Source organism: Pelophylax lessonae, assembly GCF_965119305.1.
Source record: "Pelophylax lessonae genome assembly, chromosome: 3".
NCBI lineage: Eukaryota > Metazoa > Chordata > Amphibia > Anura > Ranidae > Pelophylax > Pelophylax lessonae.
In genome coordinates, this window is record NC_138770.1 from 308757679 (window position 1) to 308779073 (window position 21395).

Here is a 21395-nt window from a genome sequence, read left to right on the forward strand (position 1 = left end):
CCAATCCCCTAATCAGTTTAGTTGCCCTTCTCTGGACTCTCTCCAGCTCCAACACATCCCTCCTGAGGACTGGCGACCAGAACTGGACAGAATACTCCAGATGCGGTCAGACCAGAGTTTTATAAAGTGGAAGGATTATAGTCTTATCTCTGGAATACATCCCTTTCTTTGTGCATGCTAATATTCTGCTGGCTTTGGCAGCTGCCGCTTGACAATGCATGCTGTTGCCTAATCCATCATCAACCAAGTCTCCCATATCCTTCTCCATTTTTGATTCCCCCAAGGGTTCCCCTCCTAACGTGTATTGTGTTTTTATGTTTTTAGTCCCCAAGTGCAAAACCTTACACTTCTCCACATTAAACCTCATTTGCCATGTCGTTGCCCACTCCGTTATTTTGTCCAGGTCATTCTGTAGGATATCTGCTTCATGCTGTGCAGTTATTGCCCTGGCCAATTTTGTGTCATCTGCAAAAACTAATAACAAACTACTGATCCCGTCCTCAATGCTGTTTATGAAATAAATTGAACAAGGTTGGTCCCAGGACTGAGCCCTGGGGCACCCCGCTTACTACCTCAGACCAGTCTGAGTATGCGCTGTTTATTACCACCCTTTGGACACGCCCTTTTAGCCAGTTCCGTATCCAAGAGCAAACCCTGCTGTCGATACCTGCAGACCTTATTTTATAAATTAAGCGCTTGTGGGGAACTGTATCAGCCTTAGCGAAATCCAAGTACACCACATCTACTGGTCTGCCCCTATCTAGCTCACAGCTCACCTCCTCGTAGAATGTTAAGAGATTGGTTTGACAAGAACGCCCATTTGTAAACCCGCGCTGATTACTGCTGATGATGTTGTTGTCTTTAGCATACTCTACGATATAGTCCCTTATCATCCCCTCCAGAAGTTTACATACTATTGATGTCAAACTGACAGGCCTATAATTTCCCGGGATATGCCTCTGGCCCTTTTTGAATATCGGAATCACGTTAGCTTTCCTCCAATCCCCTGGTACATCTCCTGTACTAATACTGTCAGCAAAGATCAGGAACAGTGGTCTATATATACTGACGATATGTGGACAAGATAGAAAATATAAATATGTAGCGCTAAAACATAATATTAAAAAGTCCGAAATAGTCCATATAAAAGAATTCCAGAGATCCCAGTGAAAATGCACAGCAACCAGCACTGAATTACAAGTGAAGGAGATCCACCACCAAGTAAAGTGCCAAAACACGCTTACCAGATGGAAATGATAAACAAGCATTCAAGATATCTCATGGCAAACTGCATATCACTGTCATAGGATCTTCATCCCAATCCACTTCACAGAGGGAAAACTCATAGGTATATTATCAAATGTCGTATCAGATCAGGAAATCAAAGTATACTCTACTGCTTCTCAGTAATGGTATGCGTAGGCAGAGTTCCTCAGTGGGCAGCTTGGCCCGACGTGTTTCCGGCTAATGCAATTCATCTGGGGGCTCCTGTGCACTGTCATAGATGAAGATCCTATGACAGTGATATGCAGTTTGCCATGAGATATCTTGAATGCTTGTTTATCATTTCCATCTGGTAAGCGTGTTTTGGCACTTTACTTGGTGGTGGATCTCCTTCACTTGTAATTCAGTGCTGGTTGCTGTGCATTTTCACTGGGATCTCTGGAATTCTTTTATATGGACATTTCGGACTAATAATTTTCGAAAAACGTGACAGGCTGGTTATACACAAGTTGATCAATATATCAACTTGTGTACAACCAGGGGGCCCATGCATAAATCAAAATTCAGCTGAACAGGCTGAACTTTGATTCATGTATAGCCGGCTATAGGGTTTCTGTTTTGTAATGCAGACAAAGCTGTTGTAGCACACAATGTGCTATAAGTTTGAGAACAATGCTTAAAAGTATGAATTATTTGATGGACTTCATAATCTTTTAGAAGCCATGTTCGACCTCAGTTAATATGTAGTTGTACAACTACTAAACACACTTTAGTTCTTTCTACACTGGACTTTCTGGTTACAACACTACTTACGGTCTTTTAGAGCCCCTTTGTTTCTGAATAATTTACACTAACTCTTTGAGCACGTCTTCAATGTTTCCCCATTCAAACACCTGTTGAATCTTGTAAAGCACTACAGTGGTTGGTCCAATGATTTGGTTAGGCAGCAAAAGTCACATGACAAGCACTGATGGGACAAAGAACAATTTACATAATAGATATATAGGTATTCCTTATGTAATGGGGACTGTTTATGATGATGACAATTCAAAAATGGAGTGCTGTAGCCATTGGTGTGATTTATTTTATACGTATGTTATTTTGAAACCTCCTTCTCTTTCCTGACATTTTCTAATTAAAGTTTTCTTCTTATCTGTTCCTCCATTTGAATTAATTCCTCCCATCCTCTCCAAGCGCAGCTCACTCATCCTGCTGGACGTCCTTGTCAAGTCCTCTCCTTCCTTGGCAGAGACTCTCAGCTATCACTTAGGCGATAGGAATATCAATGCTTTCTTTGGCTGCCTTTTGAAAGGAAGACCTGCTCGGTTTTGTCCGTCTACTGTCCGTCTCTCTGACGGCCTGTAGCAGAAATCCTGTCATGAGTGTCTGCGATTGCGAAAAGGAAAAGAGGGGTGGGGGTGCGCTAGAGATAAGACTTCCATTCTTTTTACAGTATGCTGATGCAACGGTGAGAATATATCACGCTTTCCTTGTCCACGGCTGCTGTGAAATTTCCTTCTGTCGGCTTCTTTGACTTCGAAAAAAATGTTTATCACAGTTTTTCACTTGTTCTCTATTTTGGACCTGGGCTTAGAATAATGACACTTCTGACTCTGAAAAGCAAACTGTTGAAAACTAAAGGAGTTTGTTTATAGAGTTTCAGGCATACCAGGTCTAGATTTCCGATAGATGCATTTGATGATTGGATGCTTGAATTGAATGTTTGAATTATGTGATTTGTGTTATAATAAAACAATCATTTAGACAGAAAGCTGTCATAGTACAACATGTTGCTATCAATGCAGCTGCACTAGTTCTGTTTGAACAGCTAGAAACAAATCCTTAATGCAAACACCACTCCAGGATCTTGTATATGTTGTTTAAAAAAAAAAAAAAAAAAGATTCTCATCTTAGCGACACAACTGGGAGGCTGTTTTACATGATGAGGATGCTACATATTAATGTACGTTCCAGTAAAATGAGTGCTTAAAATACATATGTATTAAGCAACAAGCCATTCAGAGTCCTGTGAGAGCAGCATTAGACAGAAGACAGACGTGCCGATTGCAAATTCCTGCAACCGGGGACGGAGGATTCCTGTTTGATCGGGTCATTAACTCTGCTGATTTTGTTTCTTTATTTCTGGGGAAATATGACTTGAAAAGTATAATACAATGGTTTTGCACATTATACTGTCATTTAGGTTAAAAAGTACGGATATAAAAACCAGACGAGCAGAACATTGAATCAGGTCTATGAATGGTTGCAGAAGGAGGCCTTAGGTAATTTATAGGAAAAGATAATAAACTCCCCTTTTTCCTTTGTTAGTAGTATAGATGTCCTGATTCTTCTATAGTGTGATATCAAATGTATCAATCCACAGACTTATTGACATGTTAAGCTATCCATTGAGATAAGATGACAGTTGTTTGCTAAATTATTGATATATGAGCAGATCTCCCAGTGATTTGACAGTGCCTGGGAGATCTGCCTGTCCTTGTGGTAAATGTCGAATAGGTCCCTGCCAAGTCTTCTACTTCTGATTCATGTGATCTTTCTTTTGATATATGTAAAGTAAAGCACTGTTCCTTTCACTGTAGAAAAATGGCTCCATAACCAATTGCAATGGCTTTTAAAGGATACGTTCTCTTTTAATAAAGAACAATAAATGCACATCATTTTGCGAGGGTAAAAAATGAGCATGTATTATTTTTTTACTTTCAATACATTTTTATGAAAAAGTTATAAAACAGTGTATGAAAACTTTTTTAAATAGCCAAGAAGATGTAAGAGAGCAGAGAACATAGCTACATAGAATGAAAAAACATCCACTAGTATAAATAGCATAATAAACAAAACTTGTAGCCTGTAAGTTAGAGAAGGTATCAATGAGCCAGGTAATTTTCCAGCAGGCCGCGAAACAATAACCAGATCAGAACATCAAGTCTGAATAAACAACATGCTGCAACAAAGAAATAAGTAAAGAGGAAGGAAGGATTTCCACAGTAGGAAGATGAGAAAAAGAGGTGGGGAGGGGAGTGAATGACGAGAATGCTCAAAACCTGCACCCCAAAACTGGACTGCTATAATGAGGTAAAGCTCTCCATGGACAGCAACAGATGGGTATGTTGTATCCACAGGGTCTGGGAGAATCTTAAGTTACGTTGGTAATGAACCTGGATGAACTTCCTCAAAAGAATCAAATTGTTTCTTCCAGGCTTTGGCGATAGTCTGTTTTGCCCCTAATAAAATGTAGGTTGCCGATTTGTATTGGGGTATAGTAAAATCAGGGGGTTTAAGGTGTAAAAGAACATACCATGGATCTCTGGGTAAAGGACAGCCAGACAAAGAATGTATGAGCTTCAAGACCTTGGTCCAAAACCGTGTGAGCATGGGACATGTCCACCAGGTACGTAAAACATCGCCCGGTGATGGGCATCTACGAAAGTACAGACCTGGGAGGGCTGAAGATGGGTTACACGTGATCAGACCAGGTACCACCTAATAACTGCTTTGAATGCAGACTCCATAGTCTACACAATAATAGAGCAGGAGGCCCATATATGCAACCAATCCGCTCCATCTCAGATGTGCCGGAGGTCTGTCACCCACTTGGATACATAGGTGTGATCTTGGGGGGGGGTTAGAATTATTCAGTTTAGAGCAGAGAATAGAGATCAGTTTTAGAGAGAGAGGCGTATGGTGGCAAATGTGTTTAAATATAGATAGCTGACTCATGAAGGCTTTGTTAGTGAATATGGTGGAGAGCAAATGTTTTATTTGTAGGAATCAAAATAAGCATATATTATTTTTTACACTGGAGCCTGTAAAGCATTGCACCTGCAATCAGCAGATCACGGGTGCAGTGACAGGATCCTGCAGACCCTCAGTAAACTGTTTACCTGCACCTTGGATATGAGCAGGGAGTTACTGAAAAGCAGGAATAATCAATGAACTATGTTGATACTCACCATTGCTCTCGCAGTTCATTGAGAACTACAAGCCATCAACCACGGTGGATGACGGTACTTGTAGTTCATTCAACAGAATTGTGAATGAATGATGCAGCTGTGTGAGCAGAGCCACGCTGTTTTTGATTTGGGACAGCGAGTGCGGCTGTCACAGGGAGAAGAGGATTGGGGAGATAGGAGGCAGGAGCTGGAACATGTTACATGTTCCACTCAAAAAGCATGTTACAAAGGTGAACTTAGCCTTTAAACACTTACATTTGAGTTCTTGTCCTCATTCATTTCTTAGTAGGGTTTTATAGTTTATTAAAGAGTTAACCAATCCCCAAATAAAACAAAAAAATAACTGTCCAGTTGATACATCATTGTCATTGTAAATACATCTTACATATGTGGAAGACGTTGGTACACTATGTTGAATAGCTTGGTTCTAAAGGCTCCGTGAGCAGAGAGCTGGTGACTGTCAATTACTGCTGTCTGCTTCTCCCCCCCCCCCCCCCCAGTGCTCACTGGAGCACTGAGCTGTGGAGGGGGCGGGAGTGGCTGGCTCAGGCTGTCAGCGGCTCGCTGAGAGGCTGAGCCGGGTGCCGGTCAAACGAGCTTTGGCTGTACCTTTCTAACCTCATCCAAACTTAAAAAAAGTTTTGCCTTTACATACACTTTAAGTCATTATAAACCCTTGATTCCTAGACAGTACACATACTTATGAATGTACCATGCTGGCCAAATAAACTTGTAACTAAGGATAGGCCGAACACCCCCCTGTTCAGTTCGCAGCAGAACTCCTGAACAGGGGAAATGTTCTAACCTGAATGGGGAACCTCATTGAAGTCTATGGGAGCCAAACACGAAAAATCAAAAGTGCCCATTTTGAAGGCTTATATGCAATTAATTGCCCATAAAAGGGGTATGGGGATCTGGGTACTGCCCTGGGGGACATGTATCAATAAAAATAAATAAATAAATAATGAAAAAAGTTTTTTTCAGGAGCAATGATTTTGATTATGTGCAACAATAAAAATGAAAAATTCTTATAAATAAAGTGCCTCGGGGGTCCCCTTATGTGCTTGTACAGTGGCGCATCTGCAGCATGCATAAAACATGCTACAGCAAAAATGAAATTTCTAAAGAAAAAAGTCAAATCCCAGTTAAAATGACTCGCGGTTACAATTGCCGACACCTGACTATTGAAAGAAAAAAACGGTGTGAGACCCTTTGGGTCTGGTATGGATTTGGAGGGGAACAAGGGCCTCTTCCTGACAACCCTGGACTGTGGTTGTCAGGGTCTGCAGGTGGGGGGCATATCAGAATCTGGATCCCCCAGATCCCGCCCCCTCATGTGAAAGGGTATCCCTACCCATTCACCAAAAACGTGTACAAAAATAATCAACACGAGACAGTTTTAAGCAAATCCTTTATTAAAAAAGAAAAAAATAGTGTTCCTCGGTGTAAATCCATCGTCAATCACGCTGCCCATCGGACCCGGAAAAGAAAAAAAAAAGCTCTGGCCTCCGGGAAGGCTTTCTGCTGAATACCCACTCTGCACTTTGACATTTCTTATATAGGCAAGAGGCAGGGCCACCTGGCTACGTCACCTGGTGGCACCGCCCCTTCTGATGTTATGTGTTTATTACTTTTGTACACGTTTTTGGTGAATGGAAAAAGGTAGGATGTACCAGATACCCATTCACATGGGGGGTGGGATCTGGAGATCCCCTTGTTAAAGGGGGCTTCCAGATTCCGATAAGCCTCCTGCCCGCAGACCCCGAAAATCACTGCCCAGCTTATTGTCTGCAGCCACTGATCAAGAAAAATGTTCCAACATGTCCCTTCTACAAAAGTCTATCAAGCAATTGAATTGAATTGACTGTCAAGCAGAGACAGCCACACACTGATCGAAATGAAGTCGGTCTTTGCTGAACTGGGTAAATTTTGATCAGTTTATTGGCAGCTTAACTGGGATTAGGTAAAGCCGATCTTTACTCTCATGAAAGACTTCTCTCCTCTCCAGCCCTCCTTCCCTCCACTGCCAGAACATGGCTGTATTTTTCTGGGGTTTTTTTTTGTTGTTTTTTTTTATTAAAAAAAAAGGGTGGCCCTTCCCTCTCCCCCTTGCATTTCTTTCACCTAGGTCAGGGGTCGGGAACCTTTTTGGCTGAGAGAGCCATGAACACCACATATTTTCAAATGTAATTCCGTGAGAGCCATACACTATATTTCAGGGGTTGGGAACCTTTATTTAATATTCATATTCATGGGCCGCAGCTATACAGTGAGTAGATGGAGCCATGTGAAAGTGCCTGGAATCCGGTCGGGAAGAGAGCAGAGCAGGCAGGTATGCAATGAGGCCGGAGTAGTGAGCGCCTGCAGGCCTGCGAGTGATGGAGGTGAGTATAGGCCCTGAGAAAATGGCGGCAGGCCGCTGAAGGCCTCAGAAGTGGATGTGAGAGTCAGCTCCCATGGGTCCCCGGGTGTCAGAAGGGAAGGAGATCGTGTCTGTCGGGGCACAGGGAGCGGATGGCAGGTCCCCTTACCGGGTGGTGATTGCCAAGGCCTTCAGATGCACAGCACGTGAGCCGGTGGTGGTACCGCGAGTAGGCCGTGGGGTCCGTAGCGCAGCAATCTGGTCACCCATAGACTAACTGAGGGTAGCGGTGGGTATCCCACAAAGTGTACCGTCGATGGGTGCAGAAATCTCCTTGGCACTGGGCACAGCTACGCGGATGGCACTGGATTAAGTGGTAGAAGCGGCGGAGCTCTGGGACTACACGTCCAGCGTGGCTCACGTCGGAACACGCCCCCCTTTATTAAAGATTTGTCTGCGAGCCAGATGCAGCCATCAAAAGAGCTACATCTGGCTCGCGATCCATAGGTTCCCTACCCCTGACCTAGGTGAATGACGTGCACTGTCTTCCCTTTGCCTCCTGGCATATGGACGTCACATATTCCAGGAGGCATATACTTTTGCAAACCCAGATATAACCTTGTAAGTAGCAGTGACATCATCACTGTGCTGTACATAGCCCGTGCAAAGAGCAGAGCTGTGGGAGGGGCCCATCTGCTCCACCCACTACAGGCTGCCTGCAAAAAACTACAGAGGGGGTGGAGACAAGACCAGTCACTCTGCACAAGGGAGAGAGCAGCAATAACCGGTCTGTATTACAAGAAGCACCTGTACAAAGTCACATTTTCACACTGGATTATTGCACAGATCTGAAATAAATAAATATAGTGCACCAAGATTCAGGTAAGAAAACACCTGCATTATGTATTTAGTTAATACTTGTTTATTGCAAAGTTCAGCTTCAGATGAAATATGGAAGGCTCAGTTAATTTGCAAAAAGTTGCTATTGGCTATTGATATTACAGATGCCAATTTCTCAGCTTTAGCACCTGATAGTTTAAATACATGTACAAGCTATTGGGATTTGAGCACAGGTATATCTTGTTTCTGTTGCAAAGCTAGTCTGTGACCAGACCTGAACCTAGTAGTTCTCCCCCACTTTGTGTCTGTTTCCCCCATGTTGGCATTGTGTCCACCGTAGCATTATTTGCTCTTGCAGAGCAGAGTAGGACTGGCCATAAGAGGGATTACTTTGACGCAGTTGTCCAGTTTAAACATATATTGCAATATGTGTGAACTAAATATCCCTGTTTTTCATTGCATAGTTTACTGAAAAGGGTGTTAATCAGTGTGCAGAGGGTTCATCCAGAAATTGTAATTTCTCAGCTGGGACCCAGCACAAAGAAAAGCTATGCACTATGGGATGGCAGACAGGACTCAATACTAACTTTAGCTTATTCTAAATAAAGAATGAGACCACACACTGATCTGGAATTTAAAAGGCCGTGGTCGTTTAATGCTTGTTTAAAACATCTTAACATCAGTATACATCAAAATTGACCTGATTACTACAATCCGGGTCAAACCAAATCATAAATAACTTCAAAAATTATCCAACATAGAATATATCATCATTAACCATATCATGAACGACGTCCCCCTTTGTATTACACAAAGGTGACCCTAACAGGCATAAACTGACCGCGACAAAAAAGGGGTGGGGGGGGGAGGGAGACAGAAACTTGGTTCTTGACACGGCGATCTCTCCTGAGGCGATAGACACCAAATCTAAACTATATCCCAAAGTCGATCTGGATAAAGGCAACCGGTCCGGTCCGCGTCCGGAAACAGCAGAAAAAACCGCTCCATCTGCAGACGAGATAAAGAGTCTGCCACACAGTTGTCCTTACCAGGCACATAAGAAGCCTTGATCCACATGTTCAAGCGCAAACATGTGGAAACAAGGTATCGCAACAATCTAATGACAGGCGGGGATCTGGAAGAAAGACAATTAATCGCAAACATCACCCCTCTATTGTCTGTTCTAACCAGTATACGTTTATTTTTAAATTGGGGTCCCCAAATTTCCAGAGCAACAACAATTGGGAAAAGCTCCAGCAATACACTGTTCCGAGTATAACCCAATTGCTGCCATTTGTCCGGCCAGGAATCAGCGCACCAGTGAGTGCGCCAAATTGCGGCAAAACCCACTGAGCCCGCCGAGTCCGTGAACAAACAAAAGTCCTGGTCAATGATAAATTCTTCCTGCCAGATTGTTTTACCGTTAAAATAGAACAAAAATTGTAGCCAAACCAGCATGTCCTCCTTAATTTCGGATGACAACCTAACATGTGAGGAGGGGGATTTCAAACCTGAAATAACAGTATATAACTTTCGAGAAAACAACTTACCTAAAGGTATGATCCTGGAAGCAGGCTAACAAACCTAGTAAAGATTGCATTTCTTTCAATGTCGTCTTTTTCTTGCGAATCATCTGCAGCAGGCTACCCTGTAACTTTTCAACTTTTTCAGGTGGTAAGCTAAACTCCATTAAGTCGGTATCAATAGTAATACCCAAGAATTGAACCCTTGTAGAGGGCCACTCTGTTTTTTCCTGAGCCAAAGGAACTCCAAACTGACTGCATACCTCAAAAAACGTTTCAAGTAGATGCAAACAGTCAGTGGAATTCGCCCGACCCATAAACAAAAAATCGTCCAAGTAGTGAACGATATCAGATAAACCAGCTTTGAAGGACACCACCCACTCCAAAAAAGTAGAAAAGCATTCGAAATAAAAACACGACAGGGAACAGCCCATCGGAAGGCATTTATCGAAAAAATAATGATTCAAAAAGAAAAAACCGAGAGAATTAAAAGAATCAGGATGAACCGGTAATAGACGAAATGCGGAATTGATATCGGTTTTAGCTAACAACGCCCCCTTTCCCAATTTTCTTAAGATCCCCAAGGCATCCTCAAAAGAGGAATACTGAACCGAAGCTTCATCCTCACCAATCTCATCATTCAGCGACCCACCAAAGGGAAATGACAAATGATGGATAAGGCGATAAGTATTAGGTTCCTTCTTCTGAACTATGCCCAGCGGAGATATCCTAAAATTGAGAAATGGAGGGGAAACAAAAGGACCCGCAAATCTACCCGCCGTTAATTCCTTATCTATTTTTTCTATCACTATGTCCTCGAGATGATCAACAGATTTGAGGTTCTTGACGATCGTACAACCAAAACCGGAAAAAGAAGGTAAATAGAACCCGTCGGTAAAACCCTCAGTTACCAGGGTGGCTTTCACCCGGTCTGGGTATTGTTGAAGCCACGGCAACATTTCGTGTATTTTCACCGGGGTTATGGCTTTTCGAAAAATTACCTGACTGTTGTGCGCTGTGCATTTTCTTAAAGCACTTGGCAATGGGGTGGGAACCTGCGCAAAAAGCACATTCGTGCTTGTATTTGCAGGTCCCCGGCCACTTACACTGTGAGTCATTGTAGGAGAAACAAACTCCTTTACGAAAGGAGGAAGCTGCGGGCTGCTGTTGCGGCCCGGAGAAAACTTGCCTACCAAAATTGGATTTAGGCAGAAAAAGATCCAGCCAAAGGCTGACATCTTTAACTCCCCATTTTAAGTTTTGCTGAACGGATAACTTCTGACGGAAGGCTACGTCATAGGAAAACCAAGCCGTACCGCCAAAGTTTTTATAAGCTTCTAGAATAATATCTAAATGTTGAAACAACCCAATACTCCTACTAGGGTGTTTCTCACACATTACAGCAGCATATATAAAAAAGGCCTGTAACCAATTATTAAAAGTTTTAGTAACTGGTCGCCTCCTGTCTTCCTCCTCTCTTTTATCGCCTTTAGACACGAACTCCTTAACTGATGGAAGAAGAGAGAGGAGATCAACAAATTTACCACTCCAGATTTTTTCTTTTATACCATCTGAAAGATGATAACCTAATGGAGATAATTCACATGTCAGTGCTTCTTTAAGACACGTCTCGGGGAGATTTTGTGTCTTGGCTAAGGCGACAGAAGCAGGAGGTACAGGGGGAGAATTAATGCTGGGGGGGGATGGCTCACTGGAGATTGCATGTTTATAGCTAACAGGCCGCTAGATGGCGCCCACACATCCAGAGGAGAAGGCTCATGAACAACATTATGAGAAGACATAGGCAAAGTAGCCACAGGTGTGGAAGACACAGGTAAATTAGTAAGCATAGGTGCGGAAGAGACAGGCACGTTAGTAACCGCTGCCGTCGAGGACACAGGCACATTAGATGAAGTAGTCATAGTAGCAGAGGAAATGACCAAAGGGGTAGTGGAGGCAGGTAGAGTATTGACCAGAGGGAAAGTGGAAGCAGGTAGAGGATTCACTAAAGAAGTAGTTGAGGCAGGTAGAGTATTATTCGCATGTAAAATGGCCTGAAAGTTAGTGAGGAAGCCTTGGAAGAGATCCGTCAATGCACCGGCTGTATTTGTTAAAATGCTGGACTCCCCGTGAGCACCCCCCGCCATGCTGATAGTATTCGAGAGTGCGGGACATTGTGACCCCCTCAATGTGGCCTGAGACGTGGAGGCTGAGGTAATCTCACCTAGCCCTCGGACGGGCGGACGATCCGGAACCCTCAGACGACGATCCTCTTCTGCCGCAGGAGCCGAAGAACCTCTGGCGGAGTGAGAGGCAGGCCTGCCTCTCTCCGTTTCGTGCGACGGTGGGCGTGCCGACTGCACCCGTTCCGGTCCGGCGTCGGTGGATGGCGAGAACCGGCGGCGCGGAGCCCGTCTCCTCTTCGCCGGGACGGCATCTTCTCTGGAACGTCCACGCGAGCCTCTTCTGCGCAGGTCTTCATTCTGTGCCGGTGATGATGATAACCTTCGACCTCCGCCGCTGACGACTTCCGTTTCCCGACTTGACCCGGCGACCGGCTCCGTCATCGCTGAAGGACGAGAGGCATCTTCCGGTGGCGCATCTTGACTCGCGGCGGTCGGCATGTCCAAGCAACGCCGGATCCACTCCTTGGCACCCGCTTCGCCAGCCCGCTCGATGAGACGTCGGAGAAGACTCATGCTGCGAGGATGACAGGAACCGGTAAGTTGACTCGAAGCTCTTCTGTTGATAGGAGACCGGAGACTTGACCCGAAGTTCTTTCAGGGGCAGAAAGCGAGAGTTGACACGACGCCCTTCTGGAAACCGGTAGATACGAAAGCCGATAGCGTCCGTGAATCAAAAGGTCAGTCCAGACAGAAACTTGGTTCTTGACACGGCGATCTCTCCTGAGGCGATTGACGGCTTGTGCGAATGAGCCCCCTTTTTATAACCTATAGGCAGGCTCTTAGAAGGCGGGAGGAAAACAGGTTATAACTGGAAATTAACCTAAACTCCCTAGCTACACTATAAAACTAATGTGATTGGGGCTTATTTAAAACAAACATAAACATGTATGCCTAATCTGCCCTAGTAACAGGATGAGCCTGTATAATATCTCTTAAATGGTTTCTTTAAACTAAATTGGCCTGTCACCATCCCATCTAGAAAAAGGGGCTTATTCAAACCCCTTTTTTTTTACATTTTAAAGTCAGTTATGTGCGTATTTACAGGAACTTTAATGGACATTGGTTATTAGCTAAAAATGTAGGTACTAGTGTGCCCCAAAGGTTCTCAAGGCAATCACATAAATTGAATATAATACTCTATAGAAAAGTTCAAAAAAAGTCCATAAGTAGGCCCACGTTTGTGGCAGCTCAGTGTACAAGCAAGAAGAAACTTGGGGGTAACTGAGGAGAAAGCACAAGCGCCATACGAAGTGTAGCAGATATGGAATTTATTAGCAATGACAAGAGTATTACTCACAAGGGTAAATTCACCAAGAAGAGCATAGAACACTGCAGATCATCCCTGTCAATGGAGCAGTGTATCAGGATGACCTTCTGTGACTAAGGGACGCTGCTGGTGGATTCTGGCACTTCCTGAAGCCCTGGAACGCACAGGTGGCTAATTGTGACATCACTTCCTGGATGGGATGCCGTAGGCTGACACATCGCTGCACTGACAGGGGTGATCTGAAGTGTTCTTTGCTCTTGATGAAATTTCCCTTGTTATTATTACTCTTGTCATCAATAATAAATTCCATATATGCTACACTTAGTATGGCGCTTGAGCTTTTTCCACAGGTACTTTAATCAATGTGACTTTGTTCACATTTACATCATCTGTATACTGTAGGTTATCTACGTAGTATGTCATTTAACTGCTGTATCCTAAAAAAACTAACAATATTGTATTTTCATAGAATGCATACAATTATTATTAAAGGAAATTTTGCAAAATATGTTGCCATAGTAACTCAAACTGGGCAAAATATATCCAGGTACACAGAGATGTAAACACGATTTCTCATCAATCTGGCATCTGATGAAGATTTGGATATGGATGTAACCCCTTGTGTCTTTCCCAGTGGTAACGGTACAATTGTCAGGACACTTTCTCCATTAACAAGCTCCAGACCAATGCTCAGCTACGGCACTTTTTTCTTTTTTTGATAAGGTGGGCGTTTTATCTGCACAAACATCTACTATTGTATCAATACGACAACGACAAAAAAAAAAAAAAAGGGAAATGAAGAAGCTTTTAAAGCTCCCATCCCTGTCCCCTCTGGTGTATCAGTGTATGAAATATTGGCCACTTTATGCACTTAATGCACAACAGCATCTCAGTCTCAACCATTTAACCATTTACACAACAGCGTACGCTGCTTCTAGCAGAAAGCGTCTGGGATGGCAAATTAATACAGTGCAATGCAGGAAGCTTTCTTCTATGCATTATCCAATCACAGATTTATCACTACAAAGCCTTGTAAATTACCCATCAAAAATACTGTGCATCATTACAATTAGTGAGATTGCTATTTTGCTCTATTCCATAGCTGGGTATAACTAGTAATTTCTGCTTATAATAGCCCTATGGTCCTATTATGCTGGTGCTCCTCTTACTCATCCTAGACGTTAACAGCTTTGTACGTGCTAATCGCAGCTGACGTTCTAATGCATTATGCTACATACACTGCTTGCTGTATGCCATGCTGCCTTTATTGCAGTGTTTGGGCAATTGGCCTTTATTTTAAAGCCACAGGTTATCTGTGATGAGATCAGTTTTGACCCCCTCTACCTATACACGGCCTGTGTGTGGGCTACTACTAGCCTTAGAATTAGCCACTCACTTTTATGGAGTGGAGGTAGAAGATGTAGTTGTTTTAAGGAACACCTTGATATCTGTATGTAGTTTTCATACAGTTTAGGTTATCTCCTGAATAATTTAACTGGTCAGCACCCAGTTCACAGCTCAGCAGAATCACCCTGCCTTGTGGCAGGATTTGTCCTAGGGTACGTTCACACTTAGGACGGGTTTGAAATCATGTGAATTCAGGTGAACTTGCACGATTTCAAACCCAAATTTCAGTGCGAGTTTGGGGGCGATTTGAATGACATCTGTTGTGGGTTCATGCACAGATGTCTATTGAAATCACCCCCGAAGTCGCCAAAAGTAGTGCAGAAACTACTTTTGGAAATCGGTGCAGAGCCGCAAAGTCTGTGTCGCACCGATTTGGACAGTGACATTGCTGGCAACAGGGTGCGATTTGGCGTGTGATTTGACATGTCAAATTGCGCCGATGTAAACAGGGACTAATTGATACGTCAGACTGAGTCATTTGATAAGGGATGAGCCATCAGCCAGAACCATTCATTCCCTTTTGTTGGACAGGGTGCTCTACACCCGGCCTGAAAGTCAGCCAGTTCCTACCGAACCGTCTGTTTTTGCCTGATTTTCATCCCATGTGTACCCAGCCTTATGACTTTATTTAAAAAAAGATTATAAAAAAGACAGCACAGTAGAATCAGTCTGCCTTGCTTCAGGATTTGTCTGACTGATACGGTTACCTCTAACTGAGCTATCTGGGATGAGTCATCAAACAGACCTATACATTCCTATGTGATCTGTTCATATATTTACTATTACTAATCAGTTTTTAATTGCTACATTTTAAATACTTAGGGTGTTTGGTTAAAAACACTGCTGTGCAGCATTCACACAGTCGTCATGTCTAATATCTTTATTTCTTATGATCACCAGCTCCATCTAGTGGCCATAATGCAGTATTGTGCAGATATTCCTCATTAAGAATAATACAGCATTATGGCCACTAGATGGAGCTGACAAAAGAAATATAAACACACTACAGGAATTATTCTGCAATGGTTGTGCGAATATTGTCTATTTTTAAATAGACCCTTGATGTTGTTCACTGCTTGTTATATTGAAATGTGGTATATGAGTTGATAAATGTTCCTGTGTAATGAAGGATACTACATACCTTTTAACATCCATTTATTTTTGCCTCTACATGTTCTTTTGGAATTATGTATCTTTGTCATCAAAATGCGGTGTACAAAGCCATGTGATTGTAGCCAATAAATTCTAAATAGTATGTATTGCACCAGGTACTGATGACAAATCTATGGTATTACAGTATATGACTTCTGTTATGTAAACTAACATAATAAATGACAATTTATAGATCACAGTTTTTGCATATAGTCAGTGAACATGCTTTGTCCATATCATATTCGTTGGAGTTCCAATTACAGTTATCCCTCCTTATACTGTATATTGTATGCTTGTCAAAGTTACATAGGTTGAAAAAGGCATTGGTTCTTCTAGTTCAACCAATAAAAAAAAAAAAAACCTAATAGAAACCTCCATATACAAAATCCCCCATGCACCGTTGATCCAGAGGAAGGAAAAACTCTAATAGTGATCCAATTTGCTCAAGGTGGGGGAAAAAAATCCTTCATGATCCCCCAGAAGGCAGTCGGATTATCCCCAAAATCAACTACCCCTGGTGTTATTACCTAAATATTAAAGTTAATCATGATTTTAAAATATTTCTGATAAGGTTACTGATCCCCAGTAATGGTTTGTATTTTTCTGACAGGGAAGCTCCTAATGCCAGCAAAAATTACATCCCAAGGAGGAAACCCATGGGTATCTGTCATCATGTCCTGGTTCTTGGTTCAGGTAATAGTCATGAACTTTCATGTGCAATGAAAAGTGTAAACTATGTGAAAATCTTCATGTAGCTGTCTAATAGATGAAGCACCTCATCTGTCATAACATGATAAAACAGTTGCTTTGTACCTTTCAAAAAAGGTCCACTGGTTGGGGATGAGCTCACAGCATACTTGCACATTATGACACAATGGCCTTCTCCCATGACGCTGTCACCATCTTCCATGCCACATCTTATGTTAGATTCCAGCTTGCTCCTCTTCGCCAATGGGTAGCCACTTGTGTTGTATTTACTGCACATGCACACAGGAGTTTACATCGTCCTCGATAGGGATGGGCTGAACACCACCCTGTTCATTGTGCAGCAGAACTCCAAAAACAGGAGAAATGTCCTAACCCGAACTTCAAACCCCATTGAAGTCTATGGGAGCCGAACAAGAAAAATCAAAAGTGCCCATTTTCAGGGATTGGCAAGGTGTCCATACACTGCTGTCTGTGAGCGGTCCTTGCAGGGTCAGCAGTCAGTGACAGTCACAGCTGACTTCTACCTCCCCCCACCGCTGCTCGCTGGTTGGTAGGACCACGCTGGCGTCCTAACCAATCAGGTGCACTACTGCTCAAGTTGCGCCTTGCGCGTTGGTTGCCCCGCCCCCAAACCCTAAGTCCTTCAGAGCGGAAGACTCCAAGAAGGAGAACGGAAAGAACTTCCAAGTTCCTCCTCTAACCTGCTCCCGTGCCCGCTGCCGGTCTCAGCAGTGTGCAAAGTGCCCCGGCCTGCCCGGGCCCCAGCTTCTCATAGGAGACATGGGTCATCAACTTGGCATTCATTCTGCACTGTGAGTTTGTGTTCTGCTATAACAGCGAGTCCAGAATTTCAAATTGGATCATTAAAGAAGATCTATGGTGGACCAGGCCTGCCTTGCTCTAAAGGGGGATATATGGGGGATTCTGTCTGGCCTGCTCTGAAGGGGGATCTATGGGAACCCTGCCAGGCCTGCTCTAAAGGGGAATCGATGGGGACCCTGCTGTAAAGGGGATCTATGCTATAGATTTCCCTTTGGAGCAGGGTCCCCATAGATTCCCCTTTAGATCAGGGTCCCAATAGAGCTCCCTTTAGAGCAAGGTCCCCATAGATCCCCCTTTAGAGCAGGCCAGGGTCCCCAAAGATCCCCCCTTTAGGGACCCTGCTCTAAAGGGGATGCATGGGGACCCTTCTCTAAAGGGGGATCTATGGGGACCCTGGCCTGCTCTGAAGGGGAATCTATAAGGACCCTGCTTGAATCGTAAAAATATTTTAAACATTTTATAACAGTATTCCACAAGCAGTCTTTATATAAATGGTATTTTAAACTCATTTGTACTTGTAGAGCTAGGCCAGAGAGTAGACAGAGTGTTTTTTGATGGTTTTAATTTGAAATGTACCTTGGTGTCCTTCACTAAGGTCTGTACTTTGGAAATTGTCTGCCACAGCCTTGTTCCGTGTCTATCACTGCCATTTTGAAGGCTTATATGCAAGTAATTGATCATAAAAGAGATATGGGGGTCTGGGTACTGCCTTTGTGGACATGTATCAATAAAAAAAAAAAAAAAATGTAAAACAATAATTTTTTTTCAGGAGCAGTGCTTTAAATTATGCTTAAAGTGAAACAATGAAAAATTCTTTTAAATATAGTGCCTGGGGGGTCCCCTTAATGTGCCTGTAAAGTGGTGCATCTCTAGCATGCTACAGCAAAAGTATAGTGGGTGGCAATTTCTGGGCACTGATGAGGTTACTGTTGGGTGACAGGTGCAATTGGGGGAGGGCTGAGGACTGTGTGGGGACGTTTATTGGTGTGCTTTTACACTGACAGACACAGATCAGTAACTCACTGTTTCTGGCTCTGCTCTCCTCACACTGGAAACAGTGTGTGAGGGGAGAAGAGCTAGTAACAGTGAGTTACTGCTCTGTATTTATATTTTGTGAACGGCTGTGAATGGATTCACAGCCGATCACATAGTTAACAGCCACTGTCAGTGGTTGTTTACTACTGCCAGTGACTAGCTGTGTTCCACCGACATGACCGCGCAGCGCACTCCAGATCGCGCATGCGCGATCTTCTTCTGGGCTTTACTATTGTGATCGGCTGTGTGATTAGATCACAGCTGATCACTTGGGAAACAGCTATGCCCATTGGCTGTTTCCCCCCTGCCGGTGACGCGCTGTGTCTCAGGGACACGCCTCCACCGACAGTGCAGGGCGGCGCGCACACAATCGCGCGCGTGCCCTGCCTGAATGGGCCGACATCATATGACATCGACCCAGAACAATGGCCGCACCGCTCCGCCGTCATTTGACGGTGGGCGGGTGGCAAATGTTTAAAAGATTCACATCTAAGTATGCAGGCATCTGGGGTAAAGCTGTCCACATAGACTGTCCTTCGCACTGCCATTGATGTCATACCTTCCGTGCTGTGGTCCATGAGTGCTTCAAGCCTCACTTTCAGATCGCTCTACTGCAGGGTAGTCTTCCCAGTCACGACTGCAGACTGACAATAATGAGAGCCAGTGTTGAGGATGGTCTATGTGGACAGCTTTAACCCAGATGCCTGCATTCTTAGATATGCCTCTTATAATCATCAACCATGTGAGATGCTAAATGTTGAACCTTCATTTAAAGAGGTTGTAAACTAATTTCACATTTTTTTTTTTACAACCTGAAAGAGAAACACATAATGAGCTAGTATGCATCGCATACTAGCTCATTATGAAATACTTACCTTAGAACGAGCCCCCGCCGTGCCGCCCGCTTACCTGTATGACAGGCGACATGTTCAGTCGCCAGTCTTCCGGGATCGAGGCATCCGGCCATCTGATTGGCCGTACCCGCGATTACGTCACTCCCGCGCACGCGCGTGGGAGCCGACGGTCACGGCACGGGGCTCTGAGGGAACGGCACCAGCGGCCGTTCTTTCAGAGCGCATGCGCCAGTGACGTCACTGGCTGCATGTAAGGTAAATATCTCCTAAACGGTACATGTTTAGGAGATATTTACAGTACCTATAGGTGAGCCTTATCATAGGCTTACCTATAGGTACAACCTGCAGAGGAGGGTTTACTTCCTCTTTAATATAACCATATTGCTACACTTAGAGGCGCCTCTCTTTTATACTCTGTAGCTCCTGCTGGATTTTGTTTCTAATCCCCTTGTGTAGGCTGCCATTTGTGGATGGACATTTTATGATTACACAACCTATCACATTGCTATATTCTTTTTATATGGACTATAAACTGAAGGTCTTATGGGGAAATTCACTTTGATATGAGTGGTTTGGATTACAAGCACGTTTCTGGAACGAATTATGCTCACAATCCAAGGTTTTACTGTACTGTATATCTTCTTAGTTCCTGTTGCATCTACAGGTCATGAAGTTAAGCCTCATGTAAAATATTGACAGGGCATTTTCTCCATTTGCCTGTACATTTTCACCATTTCCCAATCTATCCAGAACAAGGAAAAGCTTTGGCATTAGATATACTTAGAGGTGTAGAGGAAATGGGTGATCCATATGTGAAATAGATTCATCCACACAGGTTATACATTTTGTAAAGTGACATTACATCAGTGAATCTCCTTGTGTCCAATAAAACACAACACAATTTATCAAATTTTCAACAACATATTTTCTTTAAGACCAGCCAAAAGTACCATAAACTGTATTTAATTACCTGCTCTTAGAGAAACCCTGTTTCCATCAGATTTCTGTTTTTTTTTATATTTGCATTTATTTTGTTTTATGCATGTTCTTATATGTAAAATTCTCCTTTGTGTAGATATCCAAAAGTCTTGAGACTGCTGCATGGTGCCGTTATCTTGTATACGATTTCACTCAGACCTGTCACTCAGATGACTGTCTATGGCATTCCCCTTTGCATTCCCAGCATATCTAGAAAACTGACCAAGGTGTGTTCTCCTGCTTAGTGTGGTCAGCTTTTAATAGGAAAGCAGAGGGACTGACAGGAACACACCGGTGATTTCACATAAAGGAAGCAATACAAATAGGACAGGATACTTTCTCATACGAATACATGGTACAGCATATCAAGAATATGAAGTGTTGGGAATGGGATAACAAACACTTTAAGTCCGTATGCGTCAATGCTTAAACGTATGTTGGGAAAAAACTAGACCCTTGCTAGTTACAGAGTGCTTTATTATTTTGTATCTTTTAGTAAGCATTATAATTAGGACAGTTACAGAAAAAATAGCATTGCTAGGTAAAACAGAAAAATTGTAGACTTACCCAACATACTGTAGATAAGGCTTATATTCATATTTGTGCATATGAATAGATTTTAATTATTTTATTTGTACTGCCAATGTATTATACAGCACTAAGTACATCAGATCCATTCCCAATCAAATTTGATCTGATCCAACTTTCATCCAGCACAACACTGATCTTTTCCAAAGACAGAGGGCCTCATCTATCAGGAAGTCAGAACTAAGAACTGTCTCTATACTGACTGTGCCAAAAGAAGTTCATAATGTATGCTGTACTAGCCAATGATCAATATACAGGACAGTTTCTACCAACCTACTTTGATAATTGCAGCATATTAATAGTGATATTACAATTATATTCATTTCATGATTCCATATAAACAGACGGGGCAAACCGACCCACATTTATGTAGAGTATATACACATGATCTGTATACTAACAAAACTATTTCTCTCCTGTAATACCAAGGAAAACAATTAACCACTTGAGGGGTGCAAGCATTGGAAATATAGGCTAA

The 21395-nt window shown here is 43.1% G+C and overlaps 1 protein-coding gene across 1 annotated transcript in view; it reads left to right on the forward strand.

Annotated features, from left to right (window-relative positions):
* Nucleotides 1–21395, forward strand: part of LOC309549061 (solute carrier family 12 member 9-like) — a 338830-nt gene that overhangs the window by 184779 nt on the left and 132656 nt on the right. Inside the window, exon 8 of the mRNA XM_082249029.1 lies at nucleotides 16543–16625. Within this exon, the coding sequence (XP_082105155.1) occupies nucleotides 16543–16625 (83 nt within the window). The remainder of the gene's footprint in view (nucleotides 1–16542; nucleotides 16626–21395) is intronic.